Source organism: Barbus barbus, assembly GCF_936440315.1.
Source record: "Barbus barbus genome assembly, chromosome: 37".
In the NCBI taxonomy this organism is placed as follows: domain Eukaryota; kingdom Metazoa; phylum Chordata; class Actinopteri; order Cypriniformes; family Cyprinidae; genus Barbus; species Barbus barbus.
Genome location: NC_136715.1, coordinates 14,968,707 through 14,990,630, shown reverse-complemented (window position 1 = coordinate 14,990,630; position 21,924 = coordinate 14,968,707). Strand labels below are relative to the sequence as shown.

At 38.0% G+C, this 21,924-nt stretch overlaps 1 protein-coding gene across 2 annotated transcripts in view; it reads left to right on the top strand.

Annotated features, from left to right (window-relative positions):
- cdh4 (cadherin 4, type 1, R-cadherin (retinal)) overlaps positions 1 to 12,031 on the top strand; it is a gene marked incomplete at its 5' end in the record, with an annotated part of 231,956 nt that extends 219,925 nt beyond the window's left edge. For both annotated transcript variants that reach the window (XM_079396513.1, XM_079396514.1), the window contains 7 exons: positions 1,018 to 1,271; positions 3,990 to 4,132; positions 7,292 to 7,528; positions 7,722 to 7,955; positions 8,575 to 8,714; positions 8,860 to 9,024; positions 10,286 to 12,031. In XM_079396513.1, coding sequence (XP_079252639.1) covers positions 1,018 to 1,271; positions 3,990 to 4,132; positions 7,292 to 7,528; positions 7,722 to 7,955; positions 8,575 to 8,714; positions 8,860 to 9,024; positions 10,286 to 10,492 — 1,380 coding nt within the window. In that variant the 3' untranslated portion in view covers positions 10,493 to 12,031. The remainder of the gene's footprint in view (positions 1 to 1,017; positions 1,272 to 3,989; positions 4,133 to 7,291; positions 7,529 to 7,721; positions 7,956 to 8,574; positions 8,715 to 8,859; positions 9,025 to 10,285) is intronic.
- Between the last annotated feature and the right edge of the window lie 9,893 nt (positions 12,032 to 21,924).

The following is a 21,924-nucleotide window of genomic DNA, read 5'->3' as shown; positions in this document are numbered from 1 at the left end:
ACTCCTTCTAACCTTTTCTCTAGGGCAGTGTTTGGCACTGTTCTGGGTGGGTCGCAGAGTGTGCGGCCAAAGAAACCACATCAACAAAAAGCGTAATTTTAAATCTTTTTCTTATGCGAGACTTTTATTTTAAAAGACATGCATAAAAGCTGTTGACACATCTGTCAGATGCAGTTTATGTAAAGAGTGCCTGAGAAAAATGCGTTGTCCCGATTTAGTATATGAGGTCAGATGAGATGTTGACAGGTTTAATGTCAGTGTCATTATTCTTATCGTTATTTTCATAATTTGTTATGAAATAAAAGTCTCTCACCTCAGAAAAGCAAGCTATCCTGCCCTGCCAGATATATTATACCATGTTTGTAGCATGCATTCTTTTATAGCACGCACGAACACGGCACCGCACTGTATATCACTTCACTAAAGCGCAGAAACTACGAGCATGCAACGCGTGAAATAAAAGTACAGAACTGATAAATCACATATACTGCGTGTGTTAGCTGGGAAGGATTTGCATGAAGATATGATATTCATTCTATTCAGGAGCAGTTTCCAAGTTTCATTAACAGTTCACCTTGGTAACTGTTGTTTCCATAACCCAAAAATGCCATGTTATTTTCACTTTGTGTAATTTTGTATATGTTTAAATGACTGTGGCTCATACCAACTTAACTGTTTTAACATATATATATATATATATATTAAAAGTGGGTCGCGGCTTGATGACCCAAGGCCAAACCAGTTGAGAACCACTGCTCTAGGGTTCACTTCATCTCCTAACTCAAACCGAAGTCTGTTTCTCTTCTAACACTTTTGGAGTCTCATTCAACCTGACAGTGAAGAGTTAGTTTAATGTCTTTTACTGAGATGGATTTTGCTGTTTGATTGAATGGCTTCATTGAATCAAAAAAGCCTCTTGCTCATGTTACCAGATCTAAAATCACCTTCCTATTGTTAGAGCACAATCAAGTTCTTTGAAATCTGAAGGAACTTTCGTGTTTGTGTGCATACGTCTAGCCGGTTGACTATGAGAGGAATGATGCCTTCACGCTGATGGTGGTGGTGTCGAACCAAGCTCACCTGGCCAGCGGGATCCCCTCCTCGACATCCTCATCTGCTGCTGTTTCCATCAAAGTACTGGATGTCAATGAGGCCCCCGTCTTTCCTTCCAACCCTAAAATCATCCGTTTTGAAGAGGGAGTGCCTGCTGACACCACCCTCGCTACTTTTGCTGCACTGGATCCAGACCGCTTCATCCAGCAGACTATCAGGTAGAGAGGAATGACAGCAGGTGCTTTTGTCTGTCTATTTGAAACTTGGGATGTCAATCTTTCTGAGTGACCGTAAATGTCAATCAGGTAACACTTTAGAATACTGTTCCATCATTAATGAATAACTACACAAGAACACATGAGTAACGCAATATTAGCACTCTAGTAATATATTAGTAACTAACAAGAAACTCTGATGAATGAATTAGTAAGTAATAGAGCTTAGTCGAATGTGGTAGTTCCCTATTAGCTAATCAGTAGCTATTATTTTTTCAAACCTCCCTAAGAACTATTAAGAACTACTGTATACAAGTTCATAATTAATATGAATAATACATAATGTATAATTAATTCTAAAGTAAAGGTCATGGTAACCCACTTGTAATGACTCAAGTATTACTAAATTCTTCAGAGGGAATTACTAATTATTTGGTTCAGTATTCTAAAGTGAAGATCATGATACCTCCCTAGTAACGACTGAAATCACTGTAAGCTTTTGAGTTTTGTGAAGCATTGGATAGTAATTATTCAGGTGTTATTACATCCTTCTAAAGGAATTACTCATTTTTTTGGATCAGTATTCTAAAGTGAAGATCATGATAACTCCGTAGTAATTACTGAAGTCATTGTAAATGTTTAAGGTTTTTGAAAGGTTTTGGTTAGTAATTCATTTTGCTAGATTTGGTAACAGTTAAATCATTACTAATGGGTTACCGTGATCTTCACTTTAGAATACTGATCCAAATAATTAGTAGTTTCTTCAGAGTCATTACTGAGTCATTACTATCCAAAACCTTACATATATCTCAAAAGCTTAAAATGACGTCTGTCAATATTAGGGAGTTATGATGCTTTTCACCTTAGAATACTGATCCAAGTAGTTAGTAGTTCCTGTGGAAGAATTTGATGATCCTTGAGTCATTACTAGTGGGTTACCATGATCTTCATTTTAGAATTAATTATACATTATGCATAATTCACATTAATTATGAAACTGTATACAGTAGTTCTCCAGGATATCTAAAAAAAAATAGTAGTTATTGATTAGCTAATAGTGAACTACCAGTTTCAACTGAGCGCTATTACTTACTAAATCAATAATCATAGTTTCTATTTGGTAATAGTAGTTTATATTTTATTCACAAATTGAATATGTATATCATAGGTGTATATACCAATCATTAATGTATTTATACTAACCTATTTATAAAAAAAAAAATCAGTGTCACATTATTGACCTATATATTATCCAACTACATATATATACACAATTATACATTGCATTTGCGTGAAAAATTAAAATTACTAATCTAAATATGTCTCATTACAAAAATACTGTTAATTAAATGCTTTTAAATAGTTTTGGAGTCTTATTGAATGATCGATTGAGTCAGCAATTGCTATTGTTCATTTACATAAAGCGCTCATTAGCTGAGTGACACATGCGAATAGCAAATCAAGATGTCTGCCACATAAAGTCTAGTATATTCTACCTACTCTTTTCACTTTTCAATTTTCTGCTGAATCAAGCTTGAGTTTTAAAATTCCCATAAATCCATGAGGGCTTTATTTGACCAGTGAGTTTAAGAGCCATTTTTATAGAAACCAGGTTTAAAACAAATCCATCACTCCCGGGTGCAGGTCAGCCCCTGACTTTGTAAGCGAACGTCAGAAGTACATGCGATTTCCATACTGCGCTGTATGTCAAGTGATGTAGCACGTATCGTTTGCACCATTAACAGCCCGGGAGCAGCTAAATGCTTTTAATTGACTCTCTCCTGTTCTAGTCCCTTGGTTGTGCATGGGTTGCCAAGCGACAGGGTGAAAGGTCGTCGAGTAATGAGCCGAACCGTTCCCCACACTGCTGCTTCTGCGTCTCTCCCTCTCTCTCTCTATCAGTCGCTCATGCTTGATCTCTCTTAATTTCTTTTTTTCATGACTCAGAAGTGTGCAGGCAACATGCCAGCTTGAAGTATCGATCCAAAGTTTGCCTCCCTGCACGTTCACTCACACACTTGGGGGACCTTCACTAGACTTGCTCCATAGATCACTGTATGCGAGAAACAGTTCGATCAATACGGTCCACACTGTGGCGCTCTCGCTCTCTGAATCTATCAATGTTATAGGCTCAAATAAGCCACAGGAAAGTGCTTAGCAAACAAAAGACCCTGACAAACAAACAAACAAAAAGATGCAGTGTGGGCTTAATTATTAGCGATACCGAAATAATTTGCGCTTATAATCGAACGCCTCTAGCGAATCGACGCAGTGGCATTCTTACCAAGTTTTGAGACCTGGTCTGGCAGATAAATAGGCTGTAACTGTTTTTAACTTCAGTGTTTTGGATTAATAGCGCAGAAGCCTGATACATTACCCAATAATATATAGAAGAAAGATTATGTGTCACATCTGTGATTTGATTGAGTGTAAATGTTTCCACATTTCTCTGTGCAGATCCATTGATCAGAACAGAGCCCGTGCCGTGACTGAATGAGGGACATATCTTAATAATCCACATGCTATATCCTCATAACGGACTAAATATGATTTTAACGGCATTTAAATGGATTGATGATCTCAAAGTTCTACATTATTACCCTCAGCCATACTGTTACAGCATAAATTATGATTGAACGTTGAGCTCTATGGCCGCGTCTTGCGGATGCTTATGGATTTTTATCCGAAGTAATCTGATGAACAAATGCTTTTGGCCTTCAGGTACTCCAAACTGTCAGATCCAGCCAACTGGCTGAAAATCAACAGGACCAATGGAAGGATTACCACCACGGCGGTGCTGGACCGTGAATCGCCGTATATGAAGAAAAATGTGTATGAAGCGACCTTTTTGGCCGTGGACAACGGTAAGAATAGAGGGTGGGAGTTGGAAAGTTAGAACGAAATCAAAACTTTGAGTGTCGATGCATTAAAAGTGCTTTATATGGGGAAAAATGGATTTAAACGATTGGGAAGGTCAGTTTGGAGAGAGCTTGGTTAGCTTGAACTTAATTTGTCCCACAGAGCCAAAAAGCTGTTCACAGCCTATCGATTCATAACCTATCAGCACTGAGGCATTTTTCAAATCTGATTGGATTTCATTCTCGTGCTCTATTCAACCAAGATGTTGTTCCAGCAAAGCTGCTGTCCAATCACAGTTGACTTGTCTGTCCATTTTTACACAAACTTTCCTAAATAGACTAATTGCTTAACACCATCAGAAAACATCAGGAGGAGTTTGTTATGAATAGGAAAGAATGCTTATCCTCATTACAAGTGAACCCATATTTAATATAGTCTAGGTTGTGTTTTTTTAACTCACTTAGTTTTGCTCAAGGTTTTTGAGGATGAGGGACTGATAAATGTGAGAATTGTTTATATATGTGTGTGTGTGTGTGTGTGTGTGTATTAAGTATATATAAAAAAGGCACACATGCATGTATATATTTAAGAAAAAATGTTATGTTTATATATTAAATAAATGTATACATTATATAATTTATATGAATATAAATATATACATGTACAGTGGTGTGAAAAAGTGTTGGCCCCCTTCCTGGTTTTTTATTTTTTTGCATGTTTGTCACACTTTAATGTTTCAGATTATCAAACAAATTGAAATATTAATCAAAGATAACACAAGTAAACACAACATGCAGTTTTTGATTGAAGTGTTTTGAAGGGAAAACAAAATCCAAACCCACATGGCCCTGTGTGGAAAAAGTGCTTGCCCCCTAAACCTAATAACTGGTTGGGCCACCCTTAGCAGCAACAACTGCAATCAAGCGTTTGCGATAACTTGCAATGAGTCTGTTACAGCGCTGTGGAGGAATTTTGGCCCACTCATCTTGGCAGAATTGTTGTAATTCAGCCACATTGGAGGGTTTTCGAGCATGAACTGCCTTTTTAAGGTCATGCCACAGCATCTCAATATGATTCAGGTCAGGACTTTGACTAGGCCACTCCAAAGTCTTCATTTTGTTTTTCTTCAGCCATTCAGAGGTGGATTTGCTGGTGTGTTTTGGATCATTGTCCTGCTGCAGAACCCAAGTTCGCTTCAGCTTGAGGTCACGAACAGATGGCCGGACATTGTCCTTCAGGATTTTTTGGTAGACAGCTGAATTCATGGTTCCATTTATCACAGCAAATCTTCCAGGTCCTGAAGCAGCAAAACAGCCCGAGACCATCACACTACCACCACCATATTTTACTGTTGGTATGATGTCCTTTTTCTGAAATGCTGTGTTACTTTTACGCCAGATGTAATGGGACACACGCCTTCCAAAAAGTTCAACTTTTGTCTCGTCAGTCCACAGAGTATTTTCCCAAAAGTCTGTTTCAAAAGATGTTTTCTGGCAAAACTGAGACGAGTCTTTATGTTCTTTTTGCTCAGCAGCGTTTTCGTCTTGGAGTTATATAGATGTTGTTGTGGGGTCTTTTGTGACCTCTTGGATGAGTCGTCGCTGCGCTCTTGGGGTAATTTTGGTCGGCCGGCCACTCCTGGGAAGGTTCACCACTGTTCCATGTTTTCGCCATTTGTGGATAATGGCTCTCATTGTGGTTCGCTGGAGTCCCAAAGCTTTAGAAATGGCTTTATAACCTTTTCCAGACTGATAGATCTCAATTACTTTCTTTCTCATTTGTTCCTGAATTTCTTTGGATCTCTACACGATGTGTAGCTTTTGAGGATCTTTTGGTCTACTTCACTTTGTCAGGCAGGTCCTATTTAAGTGATTTGTTGATTGCGTATTAATTAGTATTTCCCTCTGAAGAATTTAGTAATACTTGAGTCATTACTAGTGTGTTACCATGACCTTGACAAGTGTGGCAGTAATCAGGCCTGGGTGTGGCTAGAGAAACTGAACTCAGGTGTGATAAACCACAGTTATGTTTTAACAGGGGGGATGGGGGCAAACACTTTTTCACACAGGGCCATGTGGGTTTGGATTTTATTTTCCCTTCATAAACAAAATCCTTCATTTAAAAACTGCATGTTGTGTTTACTTGTGTTATCTTTGATTAATATTTAAATTTGTCAAGTCTCAGGTCCGGCAGGGATTGTAGGTGGGGGGAAAGTGAATAACTCTCTTCCACCTTCAATACCACAACTGAGGTGCCCAAGGCACTGAACCCGCAATTGCTCCCCGGGCGCTGCAGCAAAAATGGCTGTTCAATGTGTGTGTGTGTACACTTTGGATGGGATAAATGCAAAGCACTAATTCTGAGTATGGGTTACCATATTTGGCCACGTCACGTCAAATGAACCATTTCCAATTGAGTTTAATTTATCTAAATTAAAACCAAACCAATTCACTAAAATGAATTATTAATGATTTTTAGGCAAGCGTGTTTGATTATATTTATAACTCTTTAAAAAGTAGAAGATGGAATTACTTAACATAGGGTATTGCTTCACAAGCTGAGAAAACATCAGGGGAGGTTGGTATGATTAGGAAATTGACCAATCCATCTGCCTGTCTTGGTGTGTTTTTCCCAGAAGTTTTCAAAGGTGTCCGTAGTGGCAGGCCTTGTCAGGACAAAGGCATATTGGCCTAAATCAATACGTCTTTAGGGACTGGCTTTTTGTATAGCAGTTGATACAGATGCCCAGGGTTGACGGGTTGTATTTTAGACTCATATCGGACCTCCTAATAACAGAATTTGACAGAATCAATCTTTATAATATCTAGCCTGTTACTCAGTCAGAGCTTTGGGAATGATACCGTGCCATGTTTTCCACAAATTCCCCTCGTCTGTGATGGCAGATTGTGTTTTGAGAGTGAGTAGGTATATATCTGGCCTCTGTTTTTGTCTTTGATTCATACACAGCCGTAGGGAGCAGATGTGTCTGTTTCTTCAGGCAAAGTTATTACACATATCTGTCCTCTGAGAGAGCCCAGCTCCATTAAAGGGAAAACAGCTGTGCGAAATATTTATGTGCAGTTATCATTTCTTCTATCTGACACAATTGAGAGTTTTCAGGACAAATACATAAACTTTACGACCTCTGTCTCTCTGTCTCTTAGGTTCCCCTCCTGCCACAGGAACTGGTACTCTCCAGATCTATTTGATAGATGTGAATGACAACGTGCCTGTCTTAGTTCCTCAAGAGGCTCTGGTCTGCGAGAGGTCACGACACGGGTATCCAGTCAACATCACAGCCTCGGATTTAGATTCAGAGCCCAACGCCGGCCCGTATGTCTTTGAGCTGCCCTCTTACCCCTCTTCTGCCCGCCGTAACTGGACCATTTCACGCCTGAATGGTTAGACTTGGATTTTACATATTACAAATTCAAAGCATTCAAGGCTTTTACCATATCAACAGGTCATTGTAACTTCAGCTAATGCATTTGCTGTAAAGATATGCTGTTAATATGTAAATATATTTTCCAGATAATATTCAAATATAGCCAAATATTTAATTTTGGATTTAATCTTTAATTTATCTCTGTCTAGGTAATTATGCCCAGTTGAAACTCCGGATCCCCTACTTGGAGGCAGGCATGTACAGAGTTCCCATTTTAGTTTCCGACTCAGGAAACCCTCCCCTGTCCAACACCTCTGTCTTGAAGGTGAAGGTGTGTCCCTGTGATGAAAACGGAGACTGTACTGTGATTGGGGCAGTGACTGTGGCCGGGCTGGGAACCGGAGCCATCATCACCATCCTCATCTGTATCATTATTCTGCTCAGTAAGTGATGGATGGATTAGCGTGCAGATTGATGGTTTGATTTATAAATGAACAGATGATTAAATCAGAGAATGCAACAAAATCAAATCTCCACAACATCAGTAAATTGTGATTAATAGCCTTTCAACATGCCATTTAATTTTTGATTATTCGTTTTCATTGAACTGTCAGTCAGAATTTTCGCAGCTTTATGAGCCTCCTAACAAAGTCTCCTTAGAAATATGTACAGGACTATTCCCATTCAGTGCATGTGCCATCTAAAAATTGAAATGCGACTTCCAAAAAGTATCATATATTAAATTATATTAGAAACTTCCAAAAAATTATATTATATTATATTTTATAATATTATATATTACATTACATTATATTGCTTCACCGTATTTCTAAAAAAATTAATGCAGCTTTGGTGAGAATAAGATTTTTCAAAAATCTTACCAACACCAGAACAGGATACTGTACCAGTAGACTTACACATCTAAACTTAAACTATATATAAGTGCATCAGAAAGTGTTTTCTTTTATCTTGCCTAAGGCACCGAATAAGTCTGGACTGCCACTGGTGCCCTGTCAAAATTAGAAAATAGGTACATGACACCCCTGTATGTTTGTTCTTTAGGTATGGTTCTGTTCTTTGTGGTGTGGGTGAAGCGAAGGGAGAAGGAGCGTCAGACGAAACCCTTATTGATTGACCCTGAGGATGACGTCAGAGATAATATCCTGAAGTATGATGAAGAGGGAGGAGGAGAGGAAGATCAGGTCAGTGTCACACGTCATGCTGTTATCGATTTTCGAGTCAAGGCTGTTTTGAAGCTTTCAATAGTTTGCTTCTTTTTTGTCAGTTGCAAGAGCATTTCTGACCTTGTTTCAGACGTGACCTGGTATATTTTTATTTCTGTTGCAGGACTATGATCTGAGTCAGCTGCAGCAGCCCGAGTCTCTAGATCACATAATGAGCAAGCCTGCAGGTGTGCGGAGAGTGGACGAGAGACCCGTTATCCTAGAATCTCAGTACCCTGTCCGGCCCACGGTGCCACACCCAGGAGACATCGGGGAGTTCATCATTGACGTATGCACCCTCTGTTTCTTATCATGAAGATAATCTAGTTAGACCTCAGCTTCAACTAATGCCTGCAGAGGGGCATAGGAAGGAAATACAGTTTTCATTTGTAATGAGACTGGAAAGCCATACTTAAAGAGGTCATAACAATTTTCTTCCACTTATAATCATAGTTTATTTGGGTTCAAAAATTGTTTTTCATCAACAAATTGGAAAGAAAAAGAGTTCTGAATCATTTCTGCAAAAAATAACAAAATAAATAAGATTAGTGGAATTCAGAAGAAAATGTATTGTGTTATAACAAAATGTGGCAATACGTTATGTATAATGCATTATAAAAGTCTGTTTAATGCAGTAATTATGCCTTGTAATGCACCTCATGAATAATTGTAACCACAGTCAATACATTATAACACTTATCAATTCATTGTTACACTATGCATTTTAAATTCAGTTATAATTATTTACGACAACATAATGAAATACAATGCACATTATGAATAATTATAATGCATTATACCCTTTAATAACCCTTAATGGTGCAATATGCATACATTACTGAAAATGTATAATTCTGTGCTGAAAAGTGACACAAAATGTGACATTAAAATAATCACCAACAATCTTGTTAGAAGTAAACTTCAGCTACTCTTTCTCAACCTTGTGCTGCTTTAAGATATGGAGAGTAGCAGGTGCTACATGCAAGCATAAACAGCATAATTTACAGTATTTATGCATTTGGTTAGCGTTTTCTGTAATATTTTCAGTTTCCATTTTAGTTTGTTTTGTAACTTTGTTGTGTGCTTTTGTTGTTTTTATTACTTTATTACTTTATTTACATTTTTCTATTAAATACATTTATTTTTATTTTAGTTCTTTCAATTGGCTAAGTCAACATTTCAAATTTTCGAAGTTTTTGGTTTAATATTTACATTTTAATATTTTATTTCAACTTTATTTCAATTGCCAAAAACAATTGTAATGGTTGGATGGATAGACACTTGTTCATCTGATTTGCCTGATGTGAGAAAAAAGCACAAAATGAGTCATTTTTGCAGCTTGGTTTAAAAAAAAAAAAAAAAGGTCTTTTTCAAGAAGTTACAGCGTGTTTTTCATAGTGCATCAAGGTCTTTCATCTCAAACGGTCAAGGAAAATTTGATTCCTCCTGATGTAACCCCTTTAAGCACTTTCCAGCAGCGGCTTTCTGAGTATTTTGTATATGCATCTGTTCCAACAGCCTCCTCTGAAGTTCTCTCTCTCTCACATTAGGGTCTGCGTGCGGCGGATAATGACCCCACTGCTCCTCCCTACGACTCCCTGCTGGTGTTTGACTACGAAGGCAGCGGCTCCACAGCGGGCTCCGTTAGCTCCCTGGACTCCTCCAGCTCTGGAGAACAGGACTACGACTACCTCAATGACTGGGGTCCTCGCTTCAAAAGGCTGGCAGACCTCTACGGAGGAGGCGGAGAGGACTGAAGGTGGGAACTCGAGGAAGACGGAGGGGAACAGAGAGGGCCAGGAGGGACAATTGGCTTCTCGGATATTTTATCGAGAAGTCATACGCCAAGCCTCCAAGTGGGCTGATTATCTCTCAACTAAAGTTCCTCTGCACGCTACGGAGGCATCGAGAGGGGAGGATATTGCCCTGCAGCCTGCTCTGGACCTTTGCTGCAATCCACAAGTATTTTACGGCTTTTTACAATATTTCGCGTTGTGGTTTCTTCAGTGTTGTTTTGTCACTCCTCTCGGACCGCCTAGAGGCTCAAGATGGAATCGAGTTGCGACAACGAATTCTCAGCGTGCAGGAATCAAAAAAAAAAACGAGTGTACACACTCGTTTTTTTTCGTTCGCTTTATCACTAAAGAGAGTTCCACACACACTTTGTCTCTCAACTTGAATTTCAGTAGAACAGAAGCACTGTTGTTGATAAAGTGCCTTTTGTGGTGTGTTTTGTATCGGACTCCTGCAATCTCAGGGTCGGTTGCCATTTTGAAAAGTTTCTTCTGTTGGGCACACACTCCCCCGTTCCTGTCTGCTCCTCTCGACTACCTTTTGCTTTCCTTACATCCCTGCATTACCGGTGCAGAACGCCTCTTTGACTACTATGTGGAAATCAAACAACGGAAACAGAGAATGTTTTGTCAAGACTTTTGTTGATAAACACAGGACTCATTTTCCCTTCAGAAATCTCATTCTCCCTTGAGAAATTGGAGTGTATGAAGTACAGTGATCCAATTCGATCTTTTTTTTTTGTTTTGTTTTGTTTTGTTTTTTCTTTTTGTTTTGTTTTTTCAAACTTGACCGACCACGACCATATAATGTTATGTTGTGTAATGGTTGTGTAAAAAAATCAAGGTCTTTATTTTAAAAGAAGAAAAAAATATTACTGGAGAATGCCTTTTAGCTCATACTCTTGCCTGCCTTGTACGATTTTGTGTTGCGTTTCCGAATTGTAAAGGTAATTTAGGCATGACAAGTTGGCAGACAGTGAGACTAAAAGTGATGGCTGAAGAAACTCGACTCTAAAAGGATTGCATCAGAAGAAACCTTCTTTTTTGTCTTGAACATTCCCCTTTTCTAACTTTATAAGTTGATTAAAATATTATACGTGCATGACTTCTTTCAAAACAATGTCTCAAATCTATCGCACTTGTTCCTCTGTGGTCAGAATGTGAAAAGTAGTTGGCAAAGAATATACACCATACGGAATAAATATAATCTGAAAAAAATAAATAAAAAACAAACAAAAAAGATTCAAAATGTTTAAAATGCTGTAAAATACTTATTTTGAAACATTTGCTGCTTTTCAAGCTCCAAGTCGGGGCTAAATGACAGTGTCTGGGCCCATTTGGTTTTGTGTGTGTGTGTGTGTGTGTGTGTGAGTGAGTGTGAGTGTGAGTGAGTGTTTGTCTATATCCTGTAGGATTTTTTAATTCTCTTTTTATATGTTTGTCTTTTGTATTTATCTCTTAGGTTTTAAGTTTCTCGAAATGCAGCAGCGTTCTTTTTGTCTTGTTGTTCTGAAGAAAGTCTGTCTCGTATGTTCTGTCCCTGGATAAGGGTCTAAACCTGCATTGCAGAGAAGCTTACAATCATGCCTGCTCCACCATTCAGTGTAACTGGTTTCTCTTTCCATTCATCTCAAATATTGGATGTGCTTTAGAGAATAAACAATCACATTTTTTGAAGAAAGAAAAAAAAAGAAATGAAAAATTCTCAAGTCTCTGTCCTGTCCAAAATAGGTTCATGTCTCTTTTCTTATCTCTCATACTTCCATGTTCCACCGTTCAGCTGCTTGTCAAAATATTTTCTAGGCATGAGTGAGCATTGCATTATGCCATCAAGTGACAATTGAATAGAGTGATGATATAGAGTATGGGATTTCTGATTAAGCCGTAAAATCAAACAATTTTAAAATGGCAGCATGATTATCATTAGAACTTCTGGATTTCCATGCATTACCATTAAATTAACATTGACTTAACATAACTTTGGATGACTGCTCCTCCTACACAATTGCCTTCAGAAGCATTAATAATGAAACACTCTGTCCAGTGATGACAACACTTATCTGACAAAGTTTCCTAGATTTTTCACATGTATTTAAATGAGCCATGAATTTCTGTCCCATGAACCAGTGAAAGGTCAGTGTACTCAAAGGGCATATGGCATAATTAAAACATAAGGCCCACCACTAATGACGAATCTCTGGGAGTGGATTAAAGCTAAAGACCATGAAAATGTATGAAATTACAATTGGGTAATGAGATTAAAAATGTCATAAAAGTTAATACTCTCTTTATTTTTTATTTATTTATTTTTTTTACAAAAAAGTATGTGGTTTTTGCTTTATGCTTTGTTAGGAATATCAATCAGTTTAAAATGATAATTGCATTAATTTCTTGATAATTTGCAGAGAAAAACTAAGATAATTTTTTGCAATAAGTGTTGCAGTGGGGTTTGTCCATATGTCCAAGGTAGGCTACACTCAGGACAAGGTCTTGTATGCCGCCTACAATATTTTTTAATTGTTAGTCTGTGTTAAATTGCATTAGACAATTTTTGCCTGATGCTCACAACTGCTGTTTTTAAAGAATCGTATGCCATGAGCGCCACATTTCACTTTTGTCACAATAAAAACACTTCAGTTTTAAACGACCATTAAAATGAAGGGAAAGAAAAGGGAGTTTGGTTTGGACTCTCTAACCTCTCTACAGCATGCCACAGCTCTTTTGGTTTTGATCTCATTTATTAACCTCTTGCCCATTTTAAAGACAGATACATACTGACAGTTTATCAGTGCTTTTCCATTTGTTTCAATCAGTACAACTCCAGCTCGCAGTATCCCTCTCTCTGCATCTCTGTTACGCTTTGCATACTAATGGTGAACATGTTCTGTTTTATCTATTCTTCACGTACCAAAATTGTGTATGAGTATCTCTCTGTGGTTTCAATAAGTCAGCACACAGAGAGAGTGAGCCGAGACACCAGAGAGAGTGAAAGCTGTAGGGGATTGGAACTCTCTGCGGCCGTGTCTATCAATTAGTGCTCTGATTAATCCCTTGCTTTAATCTCATCAGGCAGAACACTGCTAATTACCCACAGACGAGAAGAGCGAGGGATGAAGAAAGAGCAAAACTATAAGAGCATGTGTCATTAGATGCAAGAAGGGGTGGTAATAGGGAAAAGAGGGAGGAGAGGAAAGTGGAGAGCAATCATACGAGATGGCATCTGTCTTTGAGGTGAGATGTTGAAAATCTATGGCTCTCTTTTGTGGAACACAAGAAATTTGGAATGATGTACAGGTGGAATGTACAGGCTTATGTTTAAGCCATGTTTTGTACAACTGAATGGACTAAAGTGACTGCAAATCTTCTGTACTAGTTGTACTAAAGTAAGTTCACTTTCTTTAAAAAATGTTGGCAACCAATTGCACATAGTTTTTTTAGGTTTCCATGGCTTAAAATAGAGGATTAAATCCATGTTAAGAATAATAGTATTTAGAATGTTTGCTGTACAAATTAAAATAAGCAATAATAGTAGAGTATATAATTGTACTACAGGTACAATTCTGGCACTTTTTTCTCTGAGAGTGTATAGGAATAAATATACACAGAGATCAGTGGAAATATCTGATGAATACCGCAATCGATTAATCAGAGCTAGGTATTCCTGAGTACTGAAGCAGCAATCAAACTGATTTGTGAACAAATCAAGTATAGTTATTGAATTTCCTACTCATTGTAATTACACAGAAAAAAAAAAATCTTATTTTGAAATCAAGAAGAAATAAAGGCCTGCAGGTTTGAAACAACATGAGAATGAGTAAAAGATAGCAGAAATGTCATTTTGGTGAAACATCTCTTAATAGCAGCTCCTGTTTTTAGTAAAGGAAAGTGTTTAAATGCTGTAAGATGAATTTTCTTCGTATAGTTGGTTCTCAGGCAGCCAAGCCATGGCGGCAGAAAAAATATAGTAAGGCACTGATGGATTGTTCTTTCACAAATACAAACTTAACAGGTGGCTTGCGGCCAATGCTGTGTGTGTTATTAATAAAGTTTGCCCTTTCAAACACACTTAAACATATTTTTCATCTACTCAATACAGGCCTAGATTTCCAAGGCCATGAACGAGAACAAATCAATTTGAAAATGATTTGGACAGTGTACATGTGCCTGCGTACATTACTGAATAGGATGTCTTAATTGAATGTTTACAGGTAAGTGCTGAGAGCATCCTGAGCAAACAAAATCACTCTACGGCTACACTTTGCTGACCAAGCTCTTCTATTGTGTGATGCAAGTCAACCAAAGAAAGTGTTTCAGCTATGTAAATGGAATGAATACATAGGAGCCTTGCAGTTTATTTGTCAGAGCCTGCTGTAATTGTCGTCCATGTTTCACTAAACCATCATTCAGCATTATAAGTACATAAATCGGGGAAGTAGATTGTAATATTTCATCAACTGACTAATAGTATATGCAGGAAACGATGGAGATAGCATGCCGGTCTTAGACACTAAATTATTATCGAACACAGTTTACTTATATTTGGCAACTGGTAAATGTTTTGCTAACGTAGCATCGAGATGGGTCTAGTCACTACTAGGGTGATGTTTAAATCCTGATTCAGCAACATGACAGACTATGCTAAAGTCAAAATGCAGCTTTAGCAGAACTCCGAAATCGCTCTGGGATGCTAAAGTTGGTTCTTCCCATAGTGGGTGTGTCTCAAGAGAGACAACTAATTGGCTGTGGCCAAAACACACTGGATTTTGCTGTATATATATATTTCAGCTGGAAAGTGTCATACTGTTCTATTTCAATAATATCATTTTACTGAGTGTGATGAATTGCATTTTGTGTTTTTGCCAGGTGGTGAGCGATTTGTCATGGCCCACAAAAGTCAAGTTTGCTGAGTTTCTGGAATCAGTGAAAAACCTCTCGGTTGAAGTCTTCATAGAAACCAAATGGTGTAATCTGAGAATCATATTAGCCATGTGAAGTTATACAGTAGGAAAACTGACAAAAAATAGGAGAAATTTTCAGGGGGTGAACACCGATAGTTGCTAGATGCTAGATATAAAATGATCTACAAAACAGCTTATTTACACACCTGTATCTGTAAAAGAATATTGAATATTATCTAGAAACTTTGACACTGATGGATTTTATTGTTTCAGAATCCCCTTCTGGGGGCTGAGTCATCCGAATGGGAATCTCATTCGCATGATTATAGGTGGAAGAAGATTTCTGAATAGGTTTTAAAACCTGAAAGTAGTCATTACGACAAACCATCTCTCCTGAATCAGTGCTTTTCATTGCTAATGTTTTACTTTATGTAGTGTATACTTTCATGAATATAAAAAAGCAGACTAAAAGAAGTAGAACAAGCATTTAGGAGATACTGACTCAAGTAGGCCAGGTGAAGAAGCCCATTTGGATGTTCTACAGTTGAGTGTGATACAATAATTTTCTGTCCATGGAACCTGCAATGGGAAATCAGTTTGCTCCCTGTATGTCCAATATTCATATGGACAATTTGGAGCAAGCAAATATCTGGAGCAGTTTGCAACCAACAGCCTAATTTAAGAAAAACCTGCCTTGCAATGCAGGGATTGTGCAAGAATACTGAGGTGGCTACAAATATAACATTGTAAATGACTCCTTTTACTAGTGCAAGTGCCAAACACTTTTGTCTTTGTAAATCTTTCATCAAAATGTAACTTGGTCCACTGTGTAAATTACTTTTCTTTCCAACTGACATCATCAAGTCCTTTTTTTAGCCCCTCCCCTCCAAAGACCTTTCATATCAAGAGACTTTTCACAATCCATTCACTTCCCAGTGGATAAAATCAAGCCATGTTCTACTTTTCTTCTCACTGAATATACACTCACCTAAAGGATTATTAGGAACACCTGTTCAATTTCTCATTAATGCAATTATCTAGTCAACCAATCACATGACAGTTGCTTCAATGCATTTAGGGGTGTGGTCCTGGTCAAGACAATCTCCTGAACTCCAAACTGAATGTCAGAATGGGAAAGAAAGGTGATTTAAGCAATTTTGAGCGTGGCATGGTTGTTGGTGCCAGAAGGGCCGGTCTGAGTATTTCACAATCTGCTCAGTTACTGGGATTTTCACGCACAACCATTTCTAGGGTTTACAAAGAATGGTGTGAAAAGGGAAAAACATCCAGTATGCGGCAGTCCTGTGGGCGAAAATGCCTTGTTGATGCTAGAGGTCAGAGGAGAATGGGCCGACTGATTCAAGCTGATAGAAGAGCAACTTTGACTGAAATAACCACTCGTTACAACCGAGGTATGCAGCAAAGCATTTGTGAAGCCACAACACGCACAACCTTGAGGCGGATGGGCTACAACAGCAGAAGACCCCACCGGGTACCACTCATCTCCACTACAAATAGGAAAAAGAGGCTACAATTTGCACGAGCTCACCAAAATTGGACGGTTGAAGACTGGAAAAATGTTGCCTGGTCTGATGAGTCTCGATTTCTGTTGAGACATTTAGATGGTAGAGTCAGAATTTGGCGTAAACAGAACGAGAACATGGATCCATCATGCCTTGTTACCACTGTGCAGGCTGGTGGTGGTGGTGGTGTAATGGTGTGGGGGATGTTTTCTTGGCACACTTTAGGCCCCTTAGTGCCAATTGGGCATCGTTTAAATGCCACGGCCTACCTGAGCATTGTTTCTGACCATGTCCATCCCTTTATGACCACCATGTACCCATCCTCTGATGGCTACTTCCAGCAGGATAATGCACCATGTCACAAAGCTCGAATCATTTCAAATTGGTTTCTTGAACATGACAATGAGTTCACTGTACTAAAATGGCCCCCACAGTCACCAGATCTCAACCCAATAGAGCATCTTTGGGATGTGGTGGAACGGGAGCTTCGTGCCCTGGATGTGCATCCCACAAATCTCCATCAACTGCAAGATACTATCCTATCAATATGGGCCAACATTTCTAAAGAATGCTTTCAGCACCTTGTTGAATCAATGCCACGTAGAATTAAGGCAGTTCTGAAGGCGAAAGGGGGTCAAACACAGTATTAGTATGGTGTTCCTAATAATCCTTTAGGTGAGTGTATTTTTTAACACAGAAATATATACATTTAGAGGATAAACAAGCCTTAGAGGATAAACTTTTTAAAACTGAAAAACTGAACGTGACAAGGATCTTTAAATTCAGACAAAATTATAAATCATATCCCTTTTGTGACCACCTTTCTTCTTCTACAGTCTAAGTACAATCTATAATTAACACTTATTTGAGGGAGGCACAGTACTTTGGAGTAATAGCTGTGGTTCAAGAGGAACACAGGGTACTCTGGTTCAATAGTCACTTTGGAACAATACGTCCACAAATCCTTTATATCCCTTTTTTCCTTTTAGAATTGGAGAGACCCTTAAGTCCCATTTAGCTCAAAATAAAAAAATAAAAAAACAGGCCTGACTAAAATTGGTACAAAGCAACACTTTTTACTTTTGTATGAGTTTTATGATTACCTATGAGAACAGATTCTAAACAAATGTAAACTTTTTTTCATCAACAGTGTGTTCTTCTTGGGGTCGTCAAAGTGACCTCCAAACACAAGTAACATTACGTAAGAACATTCTGAACAGTGCTTTGTAGCAAAACAGAGGGTTAAAGCATCAAACATATCTGTCCTCTAGGTTTTAATTAGGTTGGAAAATTGGAAGTGAAAATATCTGATAAATCAACACCTTATTTACATTTGCATTAGAGCGGTGAGGAGAATCTGGCCACTGTGAGTCCTAAGATGTAAAATGATTGATACTGAAACTGCATAGCAATTTTCCTAATGGTCTGAATGAAATTATTTAAAATTTCATGGATTATGGGGTAAGAGACTATTTTAGGACTTCAATTATTAAGCAATTATAAAATCCCATTTTAACTAGCATTTCATGAAATTCAAGCAATGTTCAAGCAGTTCAGTGTTAATTTCATTACTCTCATTAATGTGCATTAATTTGTGAAAAATACACACCATGTGCTTTGTAGTACAATTTATATATACAAGTATTTATTTTATATGCATCATAAACGCCATGAAGCTTAATTTTTTCAGAGGTGTTATCCAAAGAGTGTGGATTCAAACTCGTATTCCTAATTGTGAATAAGATAAACCTACTTGTAACTTCAACATAATCCTAATGCTTAAAGCTATGTGACCCCCAGTCCATTCTGGAGCTTTTATTTGTGCTCGCTAGTGAACAGCAGCTGTTAGACATTGTAAACGCAGCTAAAGCAGCTGACAATTTCCATGGACAGGCAAACAATTACCATTAGGTAGAGCTGCAGTCACAGCGGCACGTGACATGCTCAGACGTGTGGTATCATCCAAATGAAAATATCCTGTTTATCCTTCCAGCTGAGACGTAGCTCATTAGACAGATAGAAATCAGAAAATGCACAGATTTGCTGTTTACACTCAATGTCAAATCTTCAAGTTTCCATCCATTACAAACAGAAACATTGAGCAGGTGCTCATTTGCGGTTGCCTGTGTATCCTGAAAGCACCATCCAGAGAGAATTCTCTTCATTTGAAGTATAAATTCAGCAGAAACTTTGAGAGTGGATAACGATTGATTGTTTGTGTGCTTGCTTGTTTCTGCTTGGTTGTGTACGTTGCATTTCTGTTAATGGCTCCTTTTTATCGGAGAACAGTGGGATCCATTAAATAGGACCAAAATAACAGTGGAAAGGCACAGCGTTTTTTTTTTTTTCCCTGCACATTGTTGATGACAGAGCCTTTCCTGCAGGTCAGTGTTTTGATGGCGAATAAAGACAGCAAGCGAGACATTTAAATGCTTTCAACTGGTTCGTGATGATTGTTTGGACCTCTGTCTGGAGGAATAATCACAAATCAACATGTTTTGATGCATTATGTCTTCAAAATATCAATTTGAAACATAATTACAGACCGAAACTGTCAATTAATAGAGAAATTAGCGTGAACGGTTGATGGATGTTGTTTGGTTGTATTCACAGGCCGTACACTGTTGAATCTAAACATGAGAAGTTTGTCAAAATTGCATCAGGAAAGTGGATTTTGCTGAGCGCACACTAAAATATGATTTATTCCTAGTATGTTTTGGCTGTGAAATGTATTTGGCTCTTGCTGAAACTGCAGCATTTGAAAGAACAAGCTGTTTCAGTGTCTCATCAATAATGTATCTTCTGAAAAACTATGTATTAGGGATCGGAACATCACAACACACAATGATGGTCGCTGAGCTGATGAATCGGGACAGAATTTAAAGAAGCATGTAAATGTGAACTTCCTTGCTCACGGCCTTGTTCGAAGATGCAACAGCATACTGGTTTTGATCCGTTGAGATCTGTGCTAAGGGAGGCCCTAGGCACAGGATTCTTGCTGATGAAACTGTGGTAGTTGTAGAAGACTCACACCGGCTCACCAGGGTGGAAACATTCTCTGGTCCAGTAAATGTAATTTCTCCTCTGGGTCATTGCCCGACGGCAGGACTGCTGAGGTGGTACCTTCAACGCGCTCTCATGCAGAAAAGCTCAATTTTCTTGATAGATTCCTCTTTAGAAACCCTGTTTCCATTTCTTTAGAGCTTTTGCTTTATTCCAATTACAGTAATGTTTAACTGCATAGTGTTTATATTATAAATATAATGTTGCTTTTTCAAATACTTTATTGCTATTTATAATGTGTAAAACATTTACATTAACTGCAGAATATACCTTTAATATTACTGTTATACTATAAGCAGAAGCAAGGTATTAAGTCAAATCAATATTTCATGCCCATGTTTTTATTTTGGAAGTAGCCATGTGACTATCCACCTCATTTTTCAAGGCAAAAGTAAACTATTTTCTATGAATGTGTGAGACTTCCAACTCATTAGCTAAAGGTAAATAACTAAAATAAAAGTGCAGTAAATGGTAAAACTATTTGCGCTTTTTTTTTGTATCATAATAAATTAAAATATTATGATAGCAAATACTAGTTCGCTATATCAAACTGTTGATACTGGAAGCTTTGCATATTTGCGTTTTAAAAAATGGCCATGTCCATTCTTATGCTGACAATAAGGTGAACAGAAAATAATAAACGTAACAATTTTTGTTAGGTAACTTTTTTTTTTTTCAAAAAAAGGTTTTGTTGGGTAAAGGCAAATGTTCGCTGCAGTCAACTCTTTTAGATGAACAGATGTGTAGTAAGGCGGAGATGAAAGAAATGAATCCTGTCTAAATGGAGTATCGCCTATGGCCCAAAAATAACTACCTATCATGACCTCAGACTGAACTTAAAGTTTTTTTAAGCAGAACACAAACAGTTAGAGACAGAAGCTTCAGTGTTTATTAGGCAGAATCCTGCAGACTTAAGGCCCTTTGACGCCAATGCTGAACTGTTTGCACAAACATATTTTCATTCTGATGTTGATCAAAGTAATCTAATAGCAGTTCTGAGGAAACTTTGAAAACTAATTCAAAAATGTTAATAATGACCTCAACTCGACTTTGTGCAGAACAGAAACATGTAAAGACAGCAGCTTGAATATTTAGTAGACAAACTCCTACACACTTAAGGCTCATTCACATCAAAAATGATAACTACAGAGTTTTAATAGTCGTTCTAAATTTGTGAGGAAAGCTGGCATCAGAATAATAGCGGTGATGACAAACATGGAAAAGTTGTAATCACTAATTATTTTCAGCCGAAGAGCGATAAAAAATAAAAATAAAAACACATTAGCAATACCATGGGTGCAGCTGCGTAATATCATTGCACGATATGGCGGTAAAACTCTAGGGGAGTTGGGAAATAAAGCCTATTTTCAAAAAAAGTGGAGTGTTCCTTTAAAGAGCTCGAGCATTTAAATCAGCAGACTACAAAAGTGCAACGCGCGTTTATAAAGCGTTAATATGTTCCGTAAATTCTTGTTTATTATTATCCATGTAGTTGACAAAGGTAGGCTATTAGCTGTGTCCGGCATCAAAAGGAATGGATATAGCCTCTATATGCCATCACTCCTCTCTCTAAAATAATAGGAGCGTTTCTCCTATAATTGAGCAAATACGGGTGAGAGAGAGCAGCTGTTGAGGTGGGTCTCATAAATTGAAGTTGACGTAGCTAAAATGAACACATGCACAAAGAGAGTGGAACATAATCGCTCCGAGTCCGAGCACGTCTAACAGCGATTCCGGTGCTAGCTGCTGCTGACACAAGCAATCTTACATCACAGCCACACGACCACAAGCTTCATACAAACACAAGACCGGACCCTGATGCTGCGATGACCTCTGTGTACCAATCAATTGTCAGCTTCAATTGGCATTGACGAGTCGGTATGGCAGTGCATACTATCTTATGTCGGATGAG